Here is an 18,355-nt window from a genome sequence, read left to right on the forward strand (position 1 = left end):
TATCCATGTTTGGGATCGCATTCATAACTCCCGTGCTCCTCGCTCTAGAGTATTGTCTCTTCGAGGCCATCACAAACAAGGAGTCTGCATACACTGGCTTGCGAGCTTTGTCAGTCGTCTTGATTGGAAACCTTGAGTGGCTAGGAGCGTTCCTTGTGAGATGGAGATCTTATGGAGAGAAGTATGAGCTGTTCCACGAATGTTAGAGGCAAGACTGTGAACACAGTTTTTGTAAGCCAGAAAGGTGCTCTCCTATATGCGGGGGTTGTTAATGATGATGACCTCTTCTTACTCTTCCTTTTTTCCTATCCTCTTCCTTATTCTTTTTTTTTCTCTCTCTTATCTTCTCCTTCTTCTCCTCTCTCTCTCTCTCTCTCTCTCTCTCTCTCTCTCTCTCTCAGAATTTGATTTTTGGCAATTGGGGGCAAGGTAAAAAGCGAAAAGCCTTCCTAAGCCTTTGGCTAAGGCTTTATAGCCTTTAGCTAAGGCTAATAATGGTCTTATCATCATATACTTGGCTCGGTTGGAGTCTCTGGATGAGCGGTAGCATGGAGGCTTCGACCTTATCAATGAATGATTGGTGATTTTCATGGTGAAGAATGAGGATCGAGTAGTGCTGATCATTTGGAATGACGATGGCATTCATGACGAAGTTGGTGTTGAGATTAACGATGCAGGTGGCAGTGTTGCGTCGCTATGCGGACATAGTTTGAAAAAACCTAAAATACAAGATTTTTGGACAAGTTTAGCCTATTTTTGATGTTTTGGATATTATTTCTTGTAAATATCCTAAAAAGGTATAGAAAACTTTTAGAATAGAGTGATATGCAAAAAGCAAGTGGCTTGTCAGCCAATTTTGGGAGATCTCATGTAAAAAGAAGAGGTTTCCAAATTCATGCGTTGCGTAATCCAAGTTTATAAGTAGCAAACAACACTTCGAATGAGAAGGAGTAATTTGGGAGAATTTTGAACAGGTGTCCTAGGCATCCTAGGTTTTATCCCCCTTTTGGAGCTAATTGAACCATTAGATTTGCCGTGTGAGCAGCAAGAAGCTAGTGTTTGGTACACATTTTTGGGTTTGTCAAGGAGCTCTAGGAGATCTAATGCTTGGAGATTACTTCGGAGTAGTCCCAGACAAAGATTTTACTCATAGGTGCTATCAATACATAATGCTTTGATTCATTGAGCTTTGTCTTTATCTTGTGTAGCTCTTGTCTATTCTTTTTCTTATTTTCTATCTTCTATTCTCTACTTTCTTCTCTCTCTGATTCTTGGTGGATATGACCTTTCGACAAAAACCCCTCTGACATTGGTGAACCTAATATGAAAAGTCGTCGAAAGGAAAGACAAGATGGGAGAACCTTTAAGCACAATTTCTAGTGATGTTTTATAGTAGCTAGTGCAGAATATGAACATGCTTATGCAGGTACAACAACAACAATAGGTAATGCAGGCTTGTGCCAATAGAAACTGTTGTGATGAATGCTTTGCAAGCAATAGAGTGTGAGATGAAGTTGTTTAATGGTAGGAATGTATCTACATATTTGTATACCTATGCTCAAAAGATGGAGTTTTTTGGGGTGGCTCAACTTGCATGAAGCCAGAATTTTATATAGGTCATTGTATACGAATTGAAAGCCTGAGTTATTGAATTGTACATGCATGATGGTAATTGGGTGGATTTCAAGAAGACACTTAGGGAAAAATTTTACATTGAAAACACTAGTTTAATTATCCGCAAGACTTTCCAGGAGTGGGTTCAACCCAATAAGGGTCTTGTGGCTATAGAGTTATTAAGAGAAATTGAAAGTCAATTTGAGTAGTTAGATCTTGCAGAACAAGAAGCTCTTGTAAGTCAGAAAATTGAATTTTTTTTACAAGTGGCGGATCTTGAGCTTCAATATAAGCTTGATGATTTGTTAGAGGATCAGACTACAGAAACATGGGTAAAAACAAAGTGGAGGCATGTTAAGCAAGTTGTTACTACATTGGTGAAAAAGCATAGAAGAAGAAAAAGATTACATGTATCTAGCTTGCCCATTGTTATGGGCAAAACAATTGATGTATCCAGTAATCCACCCACTTCTATGGCTAACCCCATGGCTGCACCTAGTGTTCCCATTGTTAGGGAAGATGTATTAAATGAATTGATTAAATGTATGCAGGGGGTTTTCAATTGAAGGTTGCAAAATTGAATGAAAAAGAACAAGAGGAAAGGAGACAGGCAGTAGTCCCTGAACTAGGGGAAAAGATGTATGTGGTGTGATAGTTTGCAGTATGAAAGAAAGGATTGTGCTGCTTATCAAGAGGCCTTGGCATGACAGCTCATCTTTTGGAAAGATTACAAGATCCATGCACAAGAAACGTGATTGCCTCTTGCTTTAAATTTTGGAAAGGGAGGTATGCAAAAGTTGTTGGAAGACTTAGCTGTTCGAAATGCTTATGCGGCTGTACATACTTCTACTTTTGGTCTATAGTTGGATAGAATGCCTGGCCAAGTGATGATTGGTTCGAAGACTACAATATGGACACATGCTTTGCATGCAGTTGAAAAGAGAAAAGTCATTGATAGTGAAATGTCTCATGCAGGGCAAGATATTTATGACATAACTGACTAGGAATCACTAGACATCTAAGAGAGTGACAAAAAGAAGTGTGGATCAGCCTAAAGCTACAAATCAGCGGCCTCCCAAGCATGTAATGGAAGAGATTGGGTAGGAGTAGAAACATGATAGCAAACAAGAGGGCAAAAAGAAGGGCAAGCAGTCGGGATATAAGCTGCAGTCTGATATTGAGTCAGCCACCAGGGATGCCTCGGAGGATCATGTAGTGGAAGAATCAGCTCATGCATATGTAGATTTTCTTAATGCATCTTAAGAGGTTCATGAAGCTCATGTTGTACTTAATGCAGGGACTTAGAGGGAGATTGGTGAGTGTTGGATGCATACGATTTGCAGGATACAGTTATCATTTTTGAGACAATTCATAAGCTCGAGAATATGGCTTTAGAGGATGCTAGATATGATGCTTCACAAATGGAGAATGTTTGATATGCTTTGTTAGAGGCCTTGATGGAAAATTCAAAGATGCTTCTGCTTCACTATTTTTGGTGATGGTTAGCATGTGTTGGATGCAAGTGAGGCTTAGTTTATGTTTGATGTGATACACAATTGTCAGTATAAGCAGATCTCCATGCGTTGGACTTTGAAAGAGTATATTTTTTGATGGGTGCATTGATAGCCTGTATATAGAGGTTTCATAGCCTCTAGTGTATGATACGCACCCAAGGTCCCATGACCCTAGAGGGGGTACTAGGTGTGGCTCAAGAGTTGTGCCAATGCTAGTCATTTTGATCTATGATCCATGGGGATGCCTTCTTATGTGCATGATGAGCAACAAGTTGATGCTATGGGCGTTTGACTTGGGTGGTGCATCAGTGGCACATACTAGAGGATGTGCAAGTTCAGAGGTGGCGGTGTCATGTCGCTACGTGGACACAGTGTGAAAAAACCTGGAGTGCATCATCATCCGGCTTTCTTATGAATCTAGAGAGTCAATGTCAGCTTAGTCGTTAGTGCTAGTATCCATAGTATGGTTAGTTTTAAAATATAGGATTTTTGGATAAGTTTAGTTTATTTTTGATATTTTGGATATTATTTCTTGTAAATATTCTAAACAGGTGTAGAAAACTTCTAGAATAGAGGGACATGCAAAAAGCAAGTGGCTTTGCAACCAATTTTAGGAGATCTCATGCAAAAAGAAGAGGCTTTTGAATTCGTGGAGTGTGCAATCGTAGTTTACAAGCAACAAACAATACTCCGAATGGGGAGGACTAATTTGGGAGTATTTTGAGTGGGTATTCTAGGGTTTTATTCCCCTTTCGGAGCCAATGGAACCGTCAGATTTGCCGTCTGAGCAGTAGAGAAGAAGCTAGCATTTGATGTGCACTTTTGGTTTACCAAGGAGCTCTAGGAGATCTAATGCTTGGAGATTGCTTCTGAGTAGTTCCAGATAAGGTTTTTGCTTATTTTCTCAGGTTCTATCAATACATAATGCTTTGATTCATTGAACTTTGTCTTTATCTTGTGTACCTCTTGTCTATTCTTTTTCTTCTCTTCTATCTCCTATTCTCTACTTTCTTCTCTTTGATTCCTGATGGAAACGACCTTTTGACTAAAACCTCTCCGATAGTGGTGTCCGTGGTCCGCCAAGGACCACTCAATTTTTTTTTTCATTTTATTAAGATTTTTTAAAAAAACCTTTATTAATCCCCTCTCCCCTCCTTTCCCCCCCTTAAGCTCCCTTCACACGTGGGGAGGGGTCGAGGGTCGGAATATTACATTCTCTCCCCCTTAGAGGGATCGAGATATCCTCATCTTGAAGTTAAGGAATAAGTTGTATTGCAAGACTTGTGGGTTAGGACCCATCAATGCTTTTGCTACGCTACTCTAACTATATACAACATTGAAAGTTCAAGACAATGTAATAATTACAAGGGCAAGGTAAATTAGCCATTGTAAGGTAATTCTTATTACAAGTGTGAGGGCTTATTATATCTCATGAAGATCTTTCTAAGATTTTTAAATCATCTTCAAGATTTCAATGGGCTCTAGTCCTTCATTACAAAAGAAATTGCAGATATTTTTTACATAGAGTATCTTCAGTCCAAGTGGCATCCTCTTCAGGATAGTCCTTCCACTATATGAGATATTCTCTAAGGGTTCTGCTTCTAAGGATGCGTTCCCTTATATCAATTATTATTAGGTTGAAGCTCAAGGACTTCTTAGTTTGGTATTACAACTTGTTGATCACCAAGAACATGATCAGGATTGGGTACATAAGCTTTTAGTAAGCTAACATGAAATACATTGTAAACTTTTAAGTATTCAAGAAGTTATAACTTGTAAGCATAAAGTCCTAAAAACTTGAGAATCTTGTATAGCCCACAATATTTGTGAGAGTGCGCTGTGAAAGAAGAAATATGAGCACGGAGGGAGAGAGAGAGAGAAAGCAGAAAATAAGGAAGAGAAATCTGCACTGATTGAAATGAATGCTGAATACAAATGGGAAGGCGGAAGGAGACTGATCAGTCCCTGCACGCATCCCACAGCGTCAGTGAGGGCACCAGATTAGGCTGATGATGATGGCAGCACCACCACGGGGGTGGAGTGTCGGAATCTGCAAGAAGACAAGTGATCAAGTGGGGAGGGGGGCTGCCTATAAATAGGCAAAAGGACAAACCCTAAAAATGCCCTAAAATGGGCGCTCCACATCAGTGACCAAAGAAATGGCCGGGCAGCCAGTGGCTGCCCACTAAAAGAGGCCAAAAAGAAATACATATTCTAAGACAGCGAGCGAGAGTGACTAGCCTTCCCCATCATAACACATGATAGACATGTCAGAGCTCCTAATGTCCTCGTCTGACTCAGATTGAGGCTCACAGGTAGGAGATGACAAGGCATGACAAACATGACTGCTAATACCCCCTCTCAGATCCTGGATGTGGCTGAAGGCCGAAGAAGAAATAGATCCTGGGGTGGCAAGAGGAATGCCAATGTCGATGAAGTTCGTTGATGTAGACTGCCGCTGAAGGAGCTCCTCACGATCCTGGGAATCCCCCTCTAAAACACTAGGGACCAGGGAATCCACAGCTGCATCACCGAGATCGTCCCCCGCTAAAAGGGATGGGGGGTACGAGGGAACCACCGGAGGAGAAGGTGGGGGATGGGAAGGAACCTGTGGAATAGAAGGTGCACAAGCGGGAACGGGTGTAGCAATAGACTGCCTTGGAGGACCCTGCATCAAAGAAGGGGAATGGAGCCTATAAAGCCCGCTCTCCTGCCAACCTGTAGATAAGACAGCTCATGTAAAAGAATCCTCAATAACAACGGCATGCTCGGTGAAGATCACTCGTGTGCCAAGCCTCGTAAGGCCATAAACTGAGAGGAGGGGAAGGCCCAAATCTGGAACATGTAGGGCCTGTGAAAAGGAGTGCGAAGGTCGGTCGGTAAACAAAGGCAATGTGCCAACACCACTAATAGGCACCGATAAAATGTCACCAACAGTGATTGAACCCTCTGATGGACGGAGATCCTGTAACAAAGCACCTCGGGGAGTCATATGACTCGAAGCACCACTGTCCACTAACCAAGGCTGCGCAGAAGACACTGCAGCCACGGAAGAAGGATCCTCCTCCAAAGCATGGATATGAAGGAACATTGACTCATGGGTAACAGCGGGTGTAGAGGTATAAGAAGGCTCCGATGTAGATCCACCCTTCGCTCCCGGACGAAGGTGAGGGTACTTCTTCCAGCATTTCTCCTCGGGATGTGTCTCTTTCTCCCAGTGTGGGCACTTTGGTCTCTCTGAATCTGAGTCAGAGCCGGAAGAACTGTCCTTCTTCTATGTGAGAGTGCGCTGTGGAAGAAGGAATATGAACACGGAGGGAGAGAGAGAGAGAAAGCAGAAAATAAGGAAGAGAAATCTGCACTGACTGAAATGAATGCTGAATACAAACGGGAAGGCGGAAGGAGAGTGATCAGTCCCTGCACACAGCCCACAGCGTCAGTGAGGGCACCAGATCAGGCTGATGATGATGGCAGCACCACCACGGGGGAGGAGTGTCGGAATCTGCAAGAAGACAAGTGATCAAGTGGGGAGGGGGGCTGCCTATAAATAGGCAAAAGGACAAACCCTAAAATGGGCGCCCCACATCAGTGACCAAAAAAGTGGCCGGGCAGCCAGTGGCTGCCCACTAAAAGAGGCCAAAAAGAAATACACATCCTAAGACAGCCAGTCGAGAGTGACTAGCCTCCCCCATCATAACACATGACAGACATGTCAGAGCTCCTAATGTCCTCGTCTGACTCAGACTAAGGCTCACAGGCAGGAGATGACAAGGCATGACAAACATGACTGCTAACAATATCTTGGGCTTAGCTTCTTGAATTGCCCCAAGGATTAAAAAACTCTTTTTAGGATGGACATGAACAAAAACCAAGTCTCTTTCCTTGAAGATCCATTCTAGCTTCCTAGATTAGCATATACTTTCTGTCGATCCTTGGCAGCTTGGATGCCTTGTTTGATAGCCTTAACTTGCTCATTCATTTTTTCCAATATCTTCTTGGAAGATTCTATCTTGAAGGTAGGGTCAGAAAAGCTTAGTGGAGTTAGGCATTCTTGTCCATACAAAGCTTGGAATGGGATCATCTAGATGCTTTGATGATAGGATGTATTGTAAGCAAACTCCACCAAAGGTAGAAATTGTATCTATCGCTTAGGTTCCCTGCAGCGCTAAGCTCTAAGTATGTCTTTAATGACTTGGTTAACCCATTTGATTCGCCCATTAGTTTGTGGGTGATAGGCGGTGTTGACACAAAGTCGGGTATCAATGGCCTTAAATAAGCTCTTCCAGAAGTGAGAAGTAAAAAGAGAGTCACGATCGCTAATGGTTCTTTTAGGCAATCCATGCAACCTAAAGATATCTTTCACAAAGATCCTTGCAATATCTGAAGCCTTGTAGTTGGTTTTAAATGGCATAAGGTGAACAACCTTAGTTAGCATGTCCACAATCACTAGGATTGAATTGAATCCTCCTTGGACATAGGGTAATCCAACTACAAAATCCATGTTGATAAATTTTTGCTCCATGGGAACGTCGGGTGTCAGGATCTCTTGCCCAATCAGAATCAGTGTACCCCTGCAAACATAAAGCAGAACCATATGTCAAGCCATAAGAAAAAGTACACCGCAAATAACGCAACACACGAAGACATGCAATCCAATGTGACATCCTAGGTGCTGTGAAATACTGACTGAGTATGCTTACTGAGTAAGCTAAATCAAGCCGAGTGTGAATTAACCAAAGAATTTTTCTTACAATAGAACGATAGGTGTGTGCATCGAAGGGCTATCCTAGGGTATCCTTCGACAAGTGGACAGTAGGATCAATAGGCGTGGCCACTGGCCGTGTCTGATCTGAAGTGTACCGTTTCACAAGATGAAGTGCGTACTTCTGCTGTTACACAAAAATACATCCTCTAGAATGAACTACCTCCATCCCCAAAAAATAAGACAACAAACTAAGGTCTGTCATTTCAAATGTAGCTTTAAGCTTAGCCTTAATTTCCGCTATGGAAGGGGTCTTGGGAGGTGAAGAAACTGCAAGAATGTCAGGAGCGGGAAGTAGACCAGGCTCAGTAGGTACTATCTCTGATGATTTGAAAGAAGGAAGCGGATCGGAATCCGGTGCAGAAGACTGCACAATATCCCTCTCGTCAAAGACAGGAAAACTCCAAGTCAAGATTGATATGTCGAGTGCAATCTCTTGTTGCATAGCAGTCAATGAGATGACTCCAATGCTTAGATCATCCCATTCCTTAATAGAAAACTCCCGAAGCTCAAATTTGAGATTGATATGTTGAGTGCAAATTTTGGATGCATAGCAGTCAATGAGATGACTCCAATGCTAAGATGTGAGGGGAAAATGCTGCAACTGAGAGTGGAACTTAGGGAGCAACCCTTGCATTAGCTCAATATTGTTGTGGCATTGTGGGTTCTCCATTGAAGGATGTGATCAAGGTGAGCTAGTCGAGGATCTCACACAGGCTCTAGACCAACGACTAGGTCCCAAAGTCCCTGAGATTCAAGCACTTTTTGCATGAAGTTCGACCAAGTGGTGAAATTCAACCCCATTAAAATGAAAGGCATTCTTGGCTATAGCAACAGGAGTGATAGTGCTGTAGGATGGGAAAGGTGGGTAGGGTGGTAGAATGGAGTACACTTGGGAATTAATCATCCCAGAGTGTCCACCATGCATGTGGGAAGTGTGCATAGTGGATTCAAAAGTGGGAATGGATTGATTGGCATGGGCATGGTGATTGCATGAGTGCCCCATGGAGGAGGGATAGGGATAGGTAGAGTAGAGGATGGAAATCCCTACGTGGGAGTGACTCGTGGAGTGTGTGATAGTGCACCATAAGCACATAATGGAAATCCTTGTGCTTGAAAGGCCGATAGATGAGGAGGTGAGTGTCTGGGGGAAGTAAGGGGGATACCCATTATCGATGTCCCAAGGTAAATAGATGTGCTCACTTGTGGATGTGGGGAAAACACAGTGTTAAGGGGTGGCATTTCCCCTAACAATGTAGGGGAGGGTTTTGATTCATGTGACTGAAAGGGATTATATGACTTGACACTGGGTTTGGCTGAGATGAAGAAGATGGTTCGCCCGTTGTTTCAAATGTTGTGTCCTCCTTGATCGGAGAGGTGGCTAGTTTCACCAACCGGTGCGGATGTAGTAGCGAGGCTGGTAGGAGGGAGGTAGTTGGTACCAATACTCCATGTGTATGAATTCTTCAAACTCCTTATCTAGCATGAAGCTAGGAAAAGGAGAAGAAAGTGAAGGTGAAGGTAAAGCAGCATTGTCTTCCATGTTGAGTCCATAATACCTCCTCAAGACCTCTAGTGGATTAAGAAGCTTGCAAAGACACAATGGGATCCCAAGGAGTCTGAGACATTGTGGGATGGTTACGTGTCACCCGTGTTTCTTTCACAAACCAAGCCTCCACAATACCATAGGATACTCTTTAAAAGAGCACCGACTCTAATACCATATGAAGATATGCTAGGGTTTTGCATGCAGGAGACAGCAACTCTTTAGGACTGCTTCCGATTTAACGATACTTTTGGTAATTTCCATATTTTGGGGCTGTTTTAAAGAGCTAATCAGTTTGTAATGCATTTTTAGCTCAACAGGGCATTTGTTTGATGTGAAAGTAGCTGTGTTTTCATAGAGAGCTGTTGCTGCTGCTGCTGCATGGACTTGATCTTGATTACAGCTTGAGTGTTTTTGGAGTACTGCCTATGCTTACTGCATCGGATCTATAGGTTTGTGCAGCTGTACTTAATAGGTGTTGTTATCAAATCATAGCTCTCATTGACTATTAATTGTATGCCAAAAACGAAACACTTGTTTAATATTTCTCTTCAGAAAACAATCACTAACACGCTGCAGGGTATACATTCAGGCTTTTCCAAAGGATTCAGAATTAGCTGTAGACATGTCGACAGCAATTCTGAGCCTGTCAGAAAAAGGGCAGCTACAAAGGATCCATGACACGTGGCTTTCAACAGAGCAGTGCAGTTCTGCGAGTAATCAAGTTGATTCCACCCAGTTGTCCTTAACCAGTTTTTGGGGTCTCTTCTTGGTGACTGGATTGGCATCAATTACAAGCCTTCTTATATACCTTCTCAGGCTCCTTTGGCAGTTCTCACGAAGAGGTGATATGATAAGAGCAGAGCACTCCAACCCCAGCAGTTCTAAGTCTGCAAGGTTCATCAAATCCTTTGCTTCATATGTTGATGAGCCCAGGAGTTCTCCACAGGAGAAGAAAGGGAGAAACAAGGGGGAGAAGAGGAAGAAGGAGAAGAAGGTGTCTCACAGGCCAGATCAAACCCCCGAACATGGCCAAATCTCCCTTGAAACAGGGGATTGAACTTCCAAGCTCCATACATTAGCACAGTGGATTCTGAAAACATTGTGAAGAATGCTCATTGGATCATGATTCTCTGCCGAAGACAGACAATGCCCTTCATAGAAATGTGTTTGACATTAGTAGTAACGCTCCATGCATCATGTTTATTCCTGTGCCCAAAGGGCTTGATAGTTGTTGCTTAGGCAATCATTATGATGATATGAGGCTGTACTTTCATATTGAAATTGCTGTGAAATTAGAGCAGGAACATTTCTCCACTGAGGCAGACCTTTAATTGTATATATTACAAAGGTACCAAAAAACATTTAATAATGTCTAGCATCTTGGATCAAGGAAGGCAAGCTCTCTCTCTCTCTCTCTCTCTCTCTCTCTGTATGTGTTTTTTCGAAATCAATAGGTCACCCTAAGCCACTTCTGTGCATTACTAATTCAAACATCAAGGAAATCCGAGAAACAACCAAGATATATAGGTATTTCTCCATCTACTCTTCAGAAATCTTACATAGGATTACATAAGGCATTAAAATTGCTTTAACTTAGCCATTGCCAAAGAATCAATTCTATTTTTTTTTGAGACCCAAAAGGCCTTTTCCTTGAATTTTATCTTTAAGGTGCATCATGCATGACAGCTTGTCAACTTTATAGAGAAGCTCCATTGAAAAGATAAAGCATGTAGTCATCACATACTCTATGCACAGTAGTCGTTGCCACGATTGTTGTAAGTTTTCTAACCAACAAGTCAAAGCAAGAAGGAACAAAATTGAAGTCATGAAACCTCCTCTTGTTGTAGCATAAATATTTTTGAAGATGCTAATTCTTGCTATACATCAACCGGAGGGCGAGGGCAATCATGAAGAGTAAAGGAGGAGTCCATCATTGAGTTTCCTATGCTTGTCATTTGGCTTTGTGTTGTAGTAGTTATGGCCATGTTCATAGACTAGTAAACCTTCCTTCAATCCACCCCTTTTTCTTGATTCTGGTCATTTGGAGCCAAAAGATAAGCTCACACACACACACACACACACCCACACACACGGGAAAATTTGGACTCAAGTTTGGACCTTGCAAGAAATTTCACCTCAGCATTATGAGTAATAATTTAAAAATAATTAAAAACGATAACTTATAATTTTCTCATTGTTTTTAAAATACATAAATTAGCTCATAGCTTTTATGTTGACAATTAGTCCTAATTAAGAGTCTAGAGGTCAGTACTTGAAACCGATTGCCCAATGCTTGGAATTTGATGGCTTGCATCTAGATTGATTGGGATTAAAGATGTAATATGTTTTTATCGAAAAAGGAGCTTAAAAAATTTCATGGAAGCTAAGATTTTGGCACATCACATTTTGAAATATTTTCTTTTAATGTGTTCTCATTTTTGAAAGCAACTTCACAAATATCGCAAAAGGGATGGTTGGGGCCAACGAATCAACATCACAAACATAGATAGTTTGGATTGAATCAAATCACAGACAGAGATAGTGATATTCGAATCATTATCAAAGAGGTATATGAGAGAGGTATACGACCTTCATGTTAAGCTTGATCATGAGTAGGAGCTATTACATAATTAAAAAAAAACCTTGTCTCATGTCTTTTATATCCAAAGAAATATGTAGATTAAAAGAAAACAAGAATATAGATCTATGGATTGATGTGAAATTGCATTCAAAAGATCATTTGCATAACTCCACATCTTCATTCAGGGATATAATATCATTATTAGCTTATTGGAGATGATTATAATCACCTCTTAGGATATATACAACATTCAGATGTAATTAGTAATACATATGAGTTAGAAAGAGATTTACTAGAGAGAGAGAGAGAATGCCTCTTTGAGGCTTACATTAGTGCAATGCAAGCATAAACTATTACAAAACAATGATGCTTGTTTAGAGCTGGAGAAAATAGAGAGATCAATTGAGGCTCAAAGAAACATGTATTAGGGCTTCTCAAATGGTGCAAGAAACTTTAGAATATTCAAGATATATGAAGTTACAAAGCGGTGGTATTAAGAAGAGGATACATGCAATGAAGTAAACTATTTGTTTCTTCTTTCTCTATCTCAAAAATCACTTTTGAAAGTGTTTTATAATAATTAAACATTTTAATTTTGGACACGTAGATATATTGCAATCCAATGAAGAAAGTAATTCAAGTATAGAGGCATTGATTGCATATATAAAAATGCTGCTACATAAGGAAGCTATAAAAGCAATACTAAAGGATCAAAAGTATCAAAAGCTTACAAACCAGGAGATTGAGGCCTTTTTGAAAGGAAACCAACTCAACCCAAGTAATATGTAGGCCTTGTTGGATGATACACGTATATCTAGTAGGAGAGGATATGAAGCTATTTACAAATCTCTTCAATTGAAGATGGACTTAGATTGCACGAATTGATATTGCCAAATCAATCATCACTCAAAAGGATACAAATCAATATTGCCAAATCGATCATCACTCAAAAGGATACAAAAGCAAGTGAATGAACACGTTTTATAGGTCGTAGAAGCTCCATTTCATATCAAAGATATGTGCTACAGAGCAACATGAGAGGTTGTCTATAATACATATAACAATATATTTTACAACTTGGAGGCTTGTAGTCATACTTTATTCAATTATTTGAAGTGATTCCATATGAATGTGATGGTATCCTCAAATTTATCCTTAAGCTCAATGGGTGTTGGATTGTAAAGGCTAGAAATCCAACAATTTCAAAGAAAAATCCAAAATGGTTTAGTGTCCAATCTAAGAACAATTTATTTTTTCAAGGTAATTTGAAGTGAGCCACATATTTTTATTGGAAGTTTGCTTATGCTAATGGTTTGGTTGTGTCAAAGCAAGAGTGTTATATGCTTATAACATGTGTGCGTTTCAGGTTATGTTTGACATTTTTGAAACCTTAAATTAGGTGTTTATAAAACCAACATACCCCAAATCATTAGTGAGCAAAGGAATGGGAGAATCTTGGAGGTGGAAATCTATGGATAATACAAAGTACAGTGGCATCTAGCACGTGACCTCAAGACTCTAAACATATGTACAATGTTTCAAATGTGGTGTAGTACAAAGAAACTTTACAAGAAGAACTAGAAAAAGTTACTACCCACCAATAGACATTTAAGATTAAAATTTTAGACCGAGTTTAGATGTTTCATTGTCAAGACTATATCTATACAATGCATATTTTGTGCAAAATCATTGAGGAGCTACATTTCTTGTATATATGTTCTATTTTGACATTACAAATCTAGGTTTATGTACGTCAAATAATTGCGGTATCTCAAAAGACATTGTCAAATATTGGTTTATATGGTGAAAATGTGAAGATTGGAAAGTATGAGAAAATGCCAAAGGATGGTTGAGACATGCCCAAGAAACATTCCATTAGATATGTGAAAGCACAAATATATTAATCTACACTAGCTCTTCGATAATAATCCTCATCAAGAAATATAGTTCACTCTGAGAACTCAATATATGTGGAAATACATTCATAATGTGTTTGCAAACCATGTATATAGTGGTGACACATGATCACACAAGCCTAATGTCTAAAAGTCTTTAGATATAATCTTTAAGTTTTGCAACATACAAGTATGGAATACACATGACTATTACGCATTTGAGACACTATTAGATGAGTTCAAGAATTTAATGGTTAGTGCATAGATAGATCAACATATCACCCACTACATGGTATTTTATCTTCATAAAGTTTGATAAATTTCAATCGTTTAATTGTAAGTGCTTTACTAATCCACCGTTTTTAATGCTTTGACACCATCTTATATACAATCAAACCCCTTGGCTTGCCAAGGAATATGGTAGTTTATTAGTGTGGTCAACTCAAAAAATAGAGAAAATCTATTATCAAGCTCAAACTAGTTATATCAACCATGTAAGCTAATAGGGAAAATGTATTATCAAGCTCATACGATCTATTTCAACCATATAAGATATGACAAGCGAGCAGAGAAAGCTAACAATTTAGAAGAATTACACCAATGGACCTAGAAAAAACTTGTCCATAGAACTAACAAAAAAGCAGCACTAAGAACATTTGAAATTAACAAGCTAATGCTACATTTGGAGAGATAGAGAAGAAATGAATCTTGAGAAAATTCTAATGTAGCAATTAAACATACTATGGAACAATAAACTAGACAAATACAAGGATATGCTTGGATAGTCATAACCAATAGTTCCTCTTAAGTCTATACACAATGAAATACTTGATAACATTTGTACAAATCTTAATACGACTCATTTTGTTGAGAAACATTATTTTTTAGTACATTTATAATATAATAATAATAATCAAGTTCACCTCTCTATGTGTGGCCTCTTTGAAGATGACTTGAATTCATCCTATGGTTATTTTAATGATTGTTTCTCTAGTTATTTTCATAATTATTTCTTAATTGTTGGAATTGATTTAGATCTAAGTAGGCACATTTTTCCATAATCTACAAGAAAATTTGAATATTTGATCTTGCACATTAAGCCAAATGATACATTCATTATTGCATTGTACATTGCCTTTAAGCCCTTAATAAAAAATTTGTAGAGCTTTCTACTTCTCAAACAATATTATCTTCTCTACATCCCATATAATAGGATGTCCTCTAAGATATCTTGATAGAGTCTCTAATGTAAAAGAGAGAAAACTTTGCATTGTTCATTGAGAAATTGCGATGAAAAAAAAACTTTGGAAATGTGAGATTTTTGATATAATGTTCTAAGGTAGAGTCCTTATTCAAAGATCCCTTTTGTTTGCCAGTTGTACAACCAGTAAAACCATCCTCATATACAAGCAGTTGAAAAATAGCAATATGCTTATTGAATTATAGTAAATTTTGTTGAAAATCCTTATGCTATCCAAATGAACATAGCTCATAATAAATATTCTAATTTTCATCTAAAATAAGAAACTCCTCACTCCATATATGAATGCTTGCTTGGCTAATTTACAAAAACTTAGGAGCCATTTTCCAAGTGAGATATATTCAATTTCTTCTATATTGCTTCAAAATGTTCCTCGAAGGAAGGCTTGACGTCTATCGGAGCGCATCCTTGTAAATCATGGCCAATGTCTTTGCTTTGTAGAGTAATATTTTGTATTCTTGATATTTAAATCCACCAATAGATACTTATCCCAACTTGGAATAACACATTAAAAATTTTCTTTAAGATTTTTTGCTATAATGGATGGGCAATAACTGTGCCTAATATCATAAAGGGCTTGAATATTCAAGAGAGTAGATTGCCTTTTGCCAATAGGGAAGGTGGGGACCAATGTTGTTGGAACATTACCATTGTCCTCCTTAAGCTTCTTACTTATCAATGGAACCTAATTTAGTGCTCTCCCTTCTCAAAGCATGAACATCCAATTAAGTACTTTATTCTATGGAACCTAGATAAGTGCTCTCCCTTCTCAAATCATGAATATCCAACTAAGTACTTTATTCTATCTCACTAGTCACATCGAATAGTTGAAAACCTCTTGCATCTCATTGATGTTTGCTTCAATGGACTCTTGTGTATCTTTTACATCTTGGACTGGCTCTTTCCATTCATCCCATAGCAATACATATAGAAAGCAAACAAGCTTGTGAAAATACTCCATGAGACAATATGTTTTATTGTGTCCAGGACAATACAAGTTTGCCTTCTTCATGCCTTCTGGACCCCTCAACACTGGCTAATTGAACTTCTTCCTTATAGGTTTTTTTGTGAAAACATCGTTGATGTGCACATATAGGATACCATTTATATAACTTTCTCTAGTAAATGTGCACTCTAAGAACGTGGCCTCTTCCTCCTTAAAAAAGCTTCACAAAAACTTAACCCATTTCTCCATAAAGATAGTGCCAGGAAGCACCTAAGGCACATGTGGTTGTAGGTGCTGTTATCATGCTTGGGAAAGGAAGTCTATAATCATGTCATTAAGAGTGCTTTCACTTCTCCTAGGTTGTTGAGCATCCTCCATAACCTATATCTCGATAAAATTTGTCTGCAAACACACAACTATGTTAGGCTCTACTATGTTGGGCCCCTTAGACTGGGGCCAAAACAATGCAAGGGAGGCAAGGACAAAGGTGTTTGGGGACCAAAGCACGAGAAGGACCTGTTGAAAAATATCAAGATGATCCCCTTGCATTGTGTAGGTTTCAAAACTGCACAATGTCAGGGAAGGGTTTCCCTTGGGACAACACAACATGAGGGGAGAGAGGGTTCAAGGATCCTTAGCTTGGCACACAATTTCAAGTTTGCACAATGTGAGGGAAGGGTCTCCCTTGGGCAAGAACAATATGAGGGGAGAAGGGGCTCAAGGAACCCTACCTTCTCATTGTGCTCTCTTACATGCCCAAGTGTTGGGAGAAGGGAAAAAGAAAATTGATAATCATACCTTAGGCGAGAGCTTGGACTGCAACAAAGAGAGTTTATAACATGAGAGAGAGAGAGAGAGAGAGAGAGAGAGAGAGAGAGAGAGAGAGAGAGAGAGAGAGAGAGAGAGAGAGAGAGAGAGAGAGAGAGAGAGAGAGAGAGAGAGAGAGAGAGAGAGAGAGAGAGAGAGAGAGAGAGAGAGAGAGAGAGAGAGAGAGAGAGAGAGAGAGAGAGAGAGAGAGAGAGAGAGAGAGAGAGAGAGTACACCCACACAAAAATGAGATGTGAATTTTGATCATGGATACACCTTTATAACCTCAAGGATTGCGCATGGAGCCCCAAGAGGAATATCAAGAAAATCAGGAATCTACTGCAAGAAAATATATCTTTCATCAACAAGCATGTTCTTCATATTTTATGTGACCACAACAAGGAAAACAACACCAATCTTCTCAAATATTCATGTAGCTTCATAGAAATAATTCTCCCACGGCTTTAACTTGAACAAAATCGATTATGCTCTTCATATTCTTTACAAAATTCATCAAGAGACCACAAAAACACAAGAGAATACACCACTTTGAATGGAAATCATCACATAGCATTCTTCCTCAAAGGTTCCATAGCTTTTTCTTGAAAGGTGAGAAGGATCGAAGCTTGCACTCGAGAGCTATGGTGGGAGAGCAAGAGCAAGAAAGAGAGAGACAAGAAATGGGAACTCCAACAGTCACGATGTGTGACTGGGCCTTACTTTATTCAAACTGTCACTAAAAGAATAAAGAATAAAGTGACGGTGATGGGCGCCCGCCACCTGCAGTGTGCAGTGGCGATGACTGTCAGTGTAGTAATATACGGGCGGCTAGACGGAGGCGCCTTTACCCCCAACAACCTCCCACTTAAAGGAGAATATGCCCTAGTGAGGAGTGAAAAGAAAAAGAAAAAGACAGTACAACATGTACACATGTACAACAGGATGAGGAAAGACGTCATCTCATCCCACGCCCATCAATCTCCTGAGGAAGGCAAAGTGCTCTGTAGAGAGGCTTTTCATGAGCAGATCTGCAGGATTCTGGTCAGGAGATCTTGACAAGATTAAAAAACTTGTCCTCAACGACCCCACATATGAAGTGATACCTCACCTCAATGTGTTTTGTCTTCGCATGGAAGACGTGATTCTTGGCTAACTGAATAGCACTCATAGAATTCGAATGCAGTGTAGGGATAGCATCAATACCAAGGTCAGCAACCAAACGACCCAACAAAATGGCCTCCTTGCAAGCCTCAGTGGCTGCAACATACTCGGCCTTTGTAGTAGAAAGGGCCATGCATTTCTGCACCCTGGACATCCAAGAAACAGTACCTCCAGCATAGGTGAATACATAGCCAGAAGTGGACTTCCTACTATCTGCATGACTTGCATAATCAGAGTCAGTGTACCCCACGACTCCTATATCCTG

General features: G+C 39.8%; 1 protein-coding gene across 4 annotated transcripts in view; it reads left to right on the plus strand.

Moving 5' to 3' along the window:
• Positions 1 to 10,831, plus strand: part of LOC148039656 (glutamate receptor 3.3-like) — a 45,104-nt gene extending 34,273 nt beyond the window's left edge. For 3 of the 4 annotated variants that reach the window (XM_087692430.1, XM_087692439.1, XM_087692449.1), the window contains exon 6: positions 10,029 to 10,831. In XM_087692430.1, coding sequence (XP_087548556.1) covers positions 10,029 to 10,496 — 468 coding nt within the window. In that variant the 3' untranslated portion in view covers positions 10,497 to 10,831. Of the gene's footprint in view, positions 1 to 9,794; positions 9,889 to 10,028 lie in introns of all 4 variants that reach the window. The other variant, XR_015693062.1, reaches the window with a different exon arrangement.
• The last annotated feature ends 7,524 nt before the right edge of the window (positions 10,832 to 18,355 follow it).

This window comes from Lygodium microphyllum, chromosome 2 (assembly GCF_053477565.2).
Source record: "Lygodium microphyllum isolate KBCC chromosome 2, Lygodium_microphyllum_v1.1.10, whole genome shotgun sequence".
Taxonomy (NCBI): Eukaryota; Viridiplantae; Streptophyta; class Polypodiopsida; order Schizaeales; family Lygodiaceae; genus Lygodium; species Lygodium microphyllum.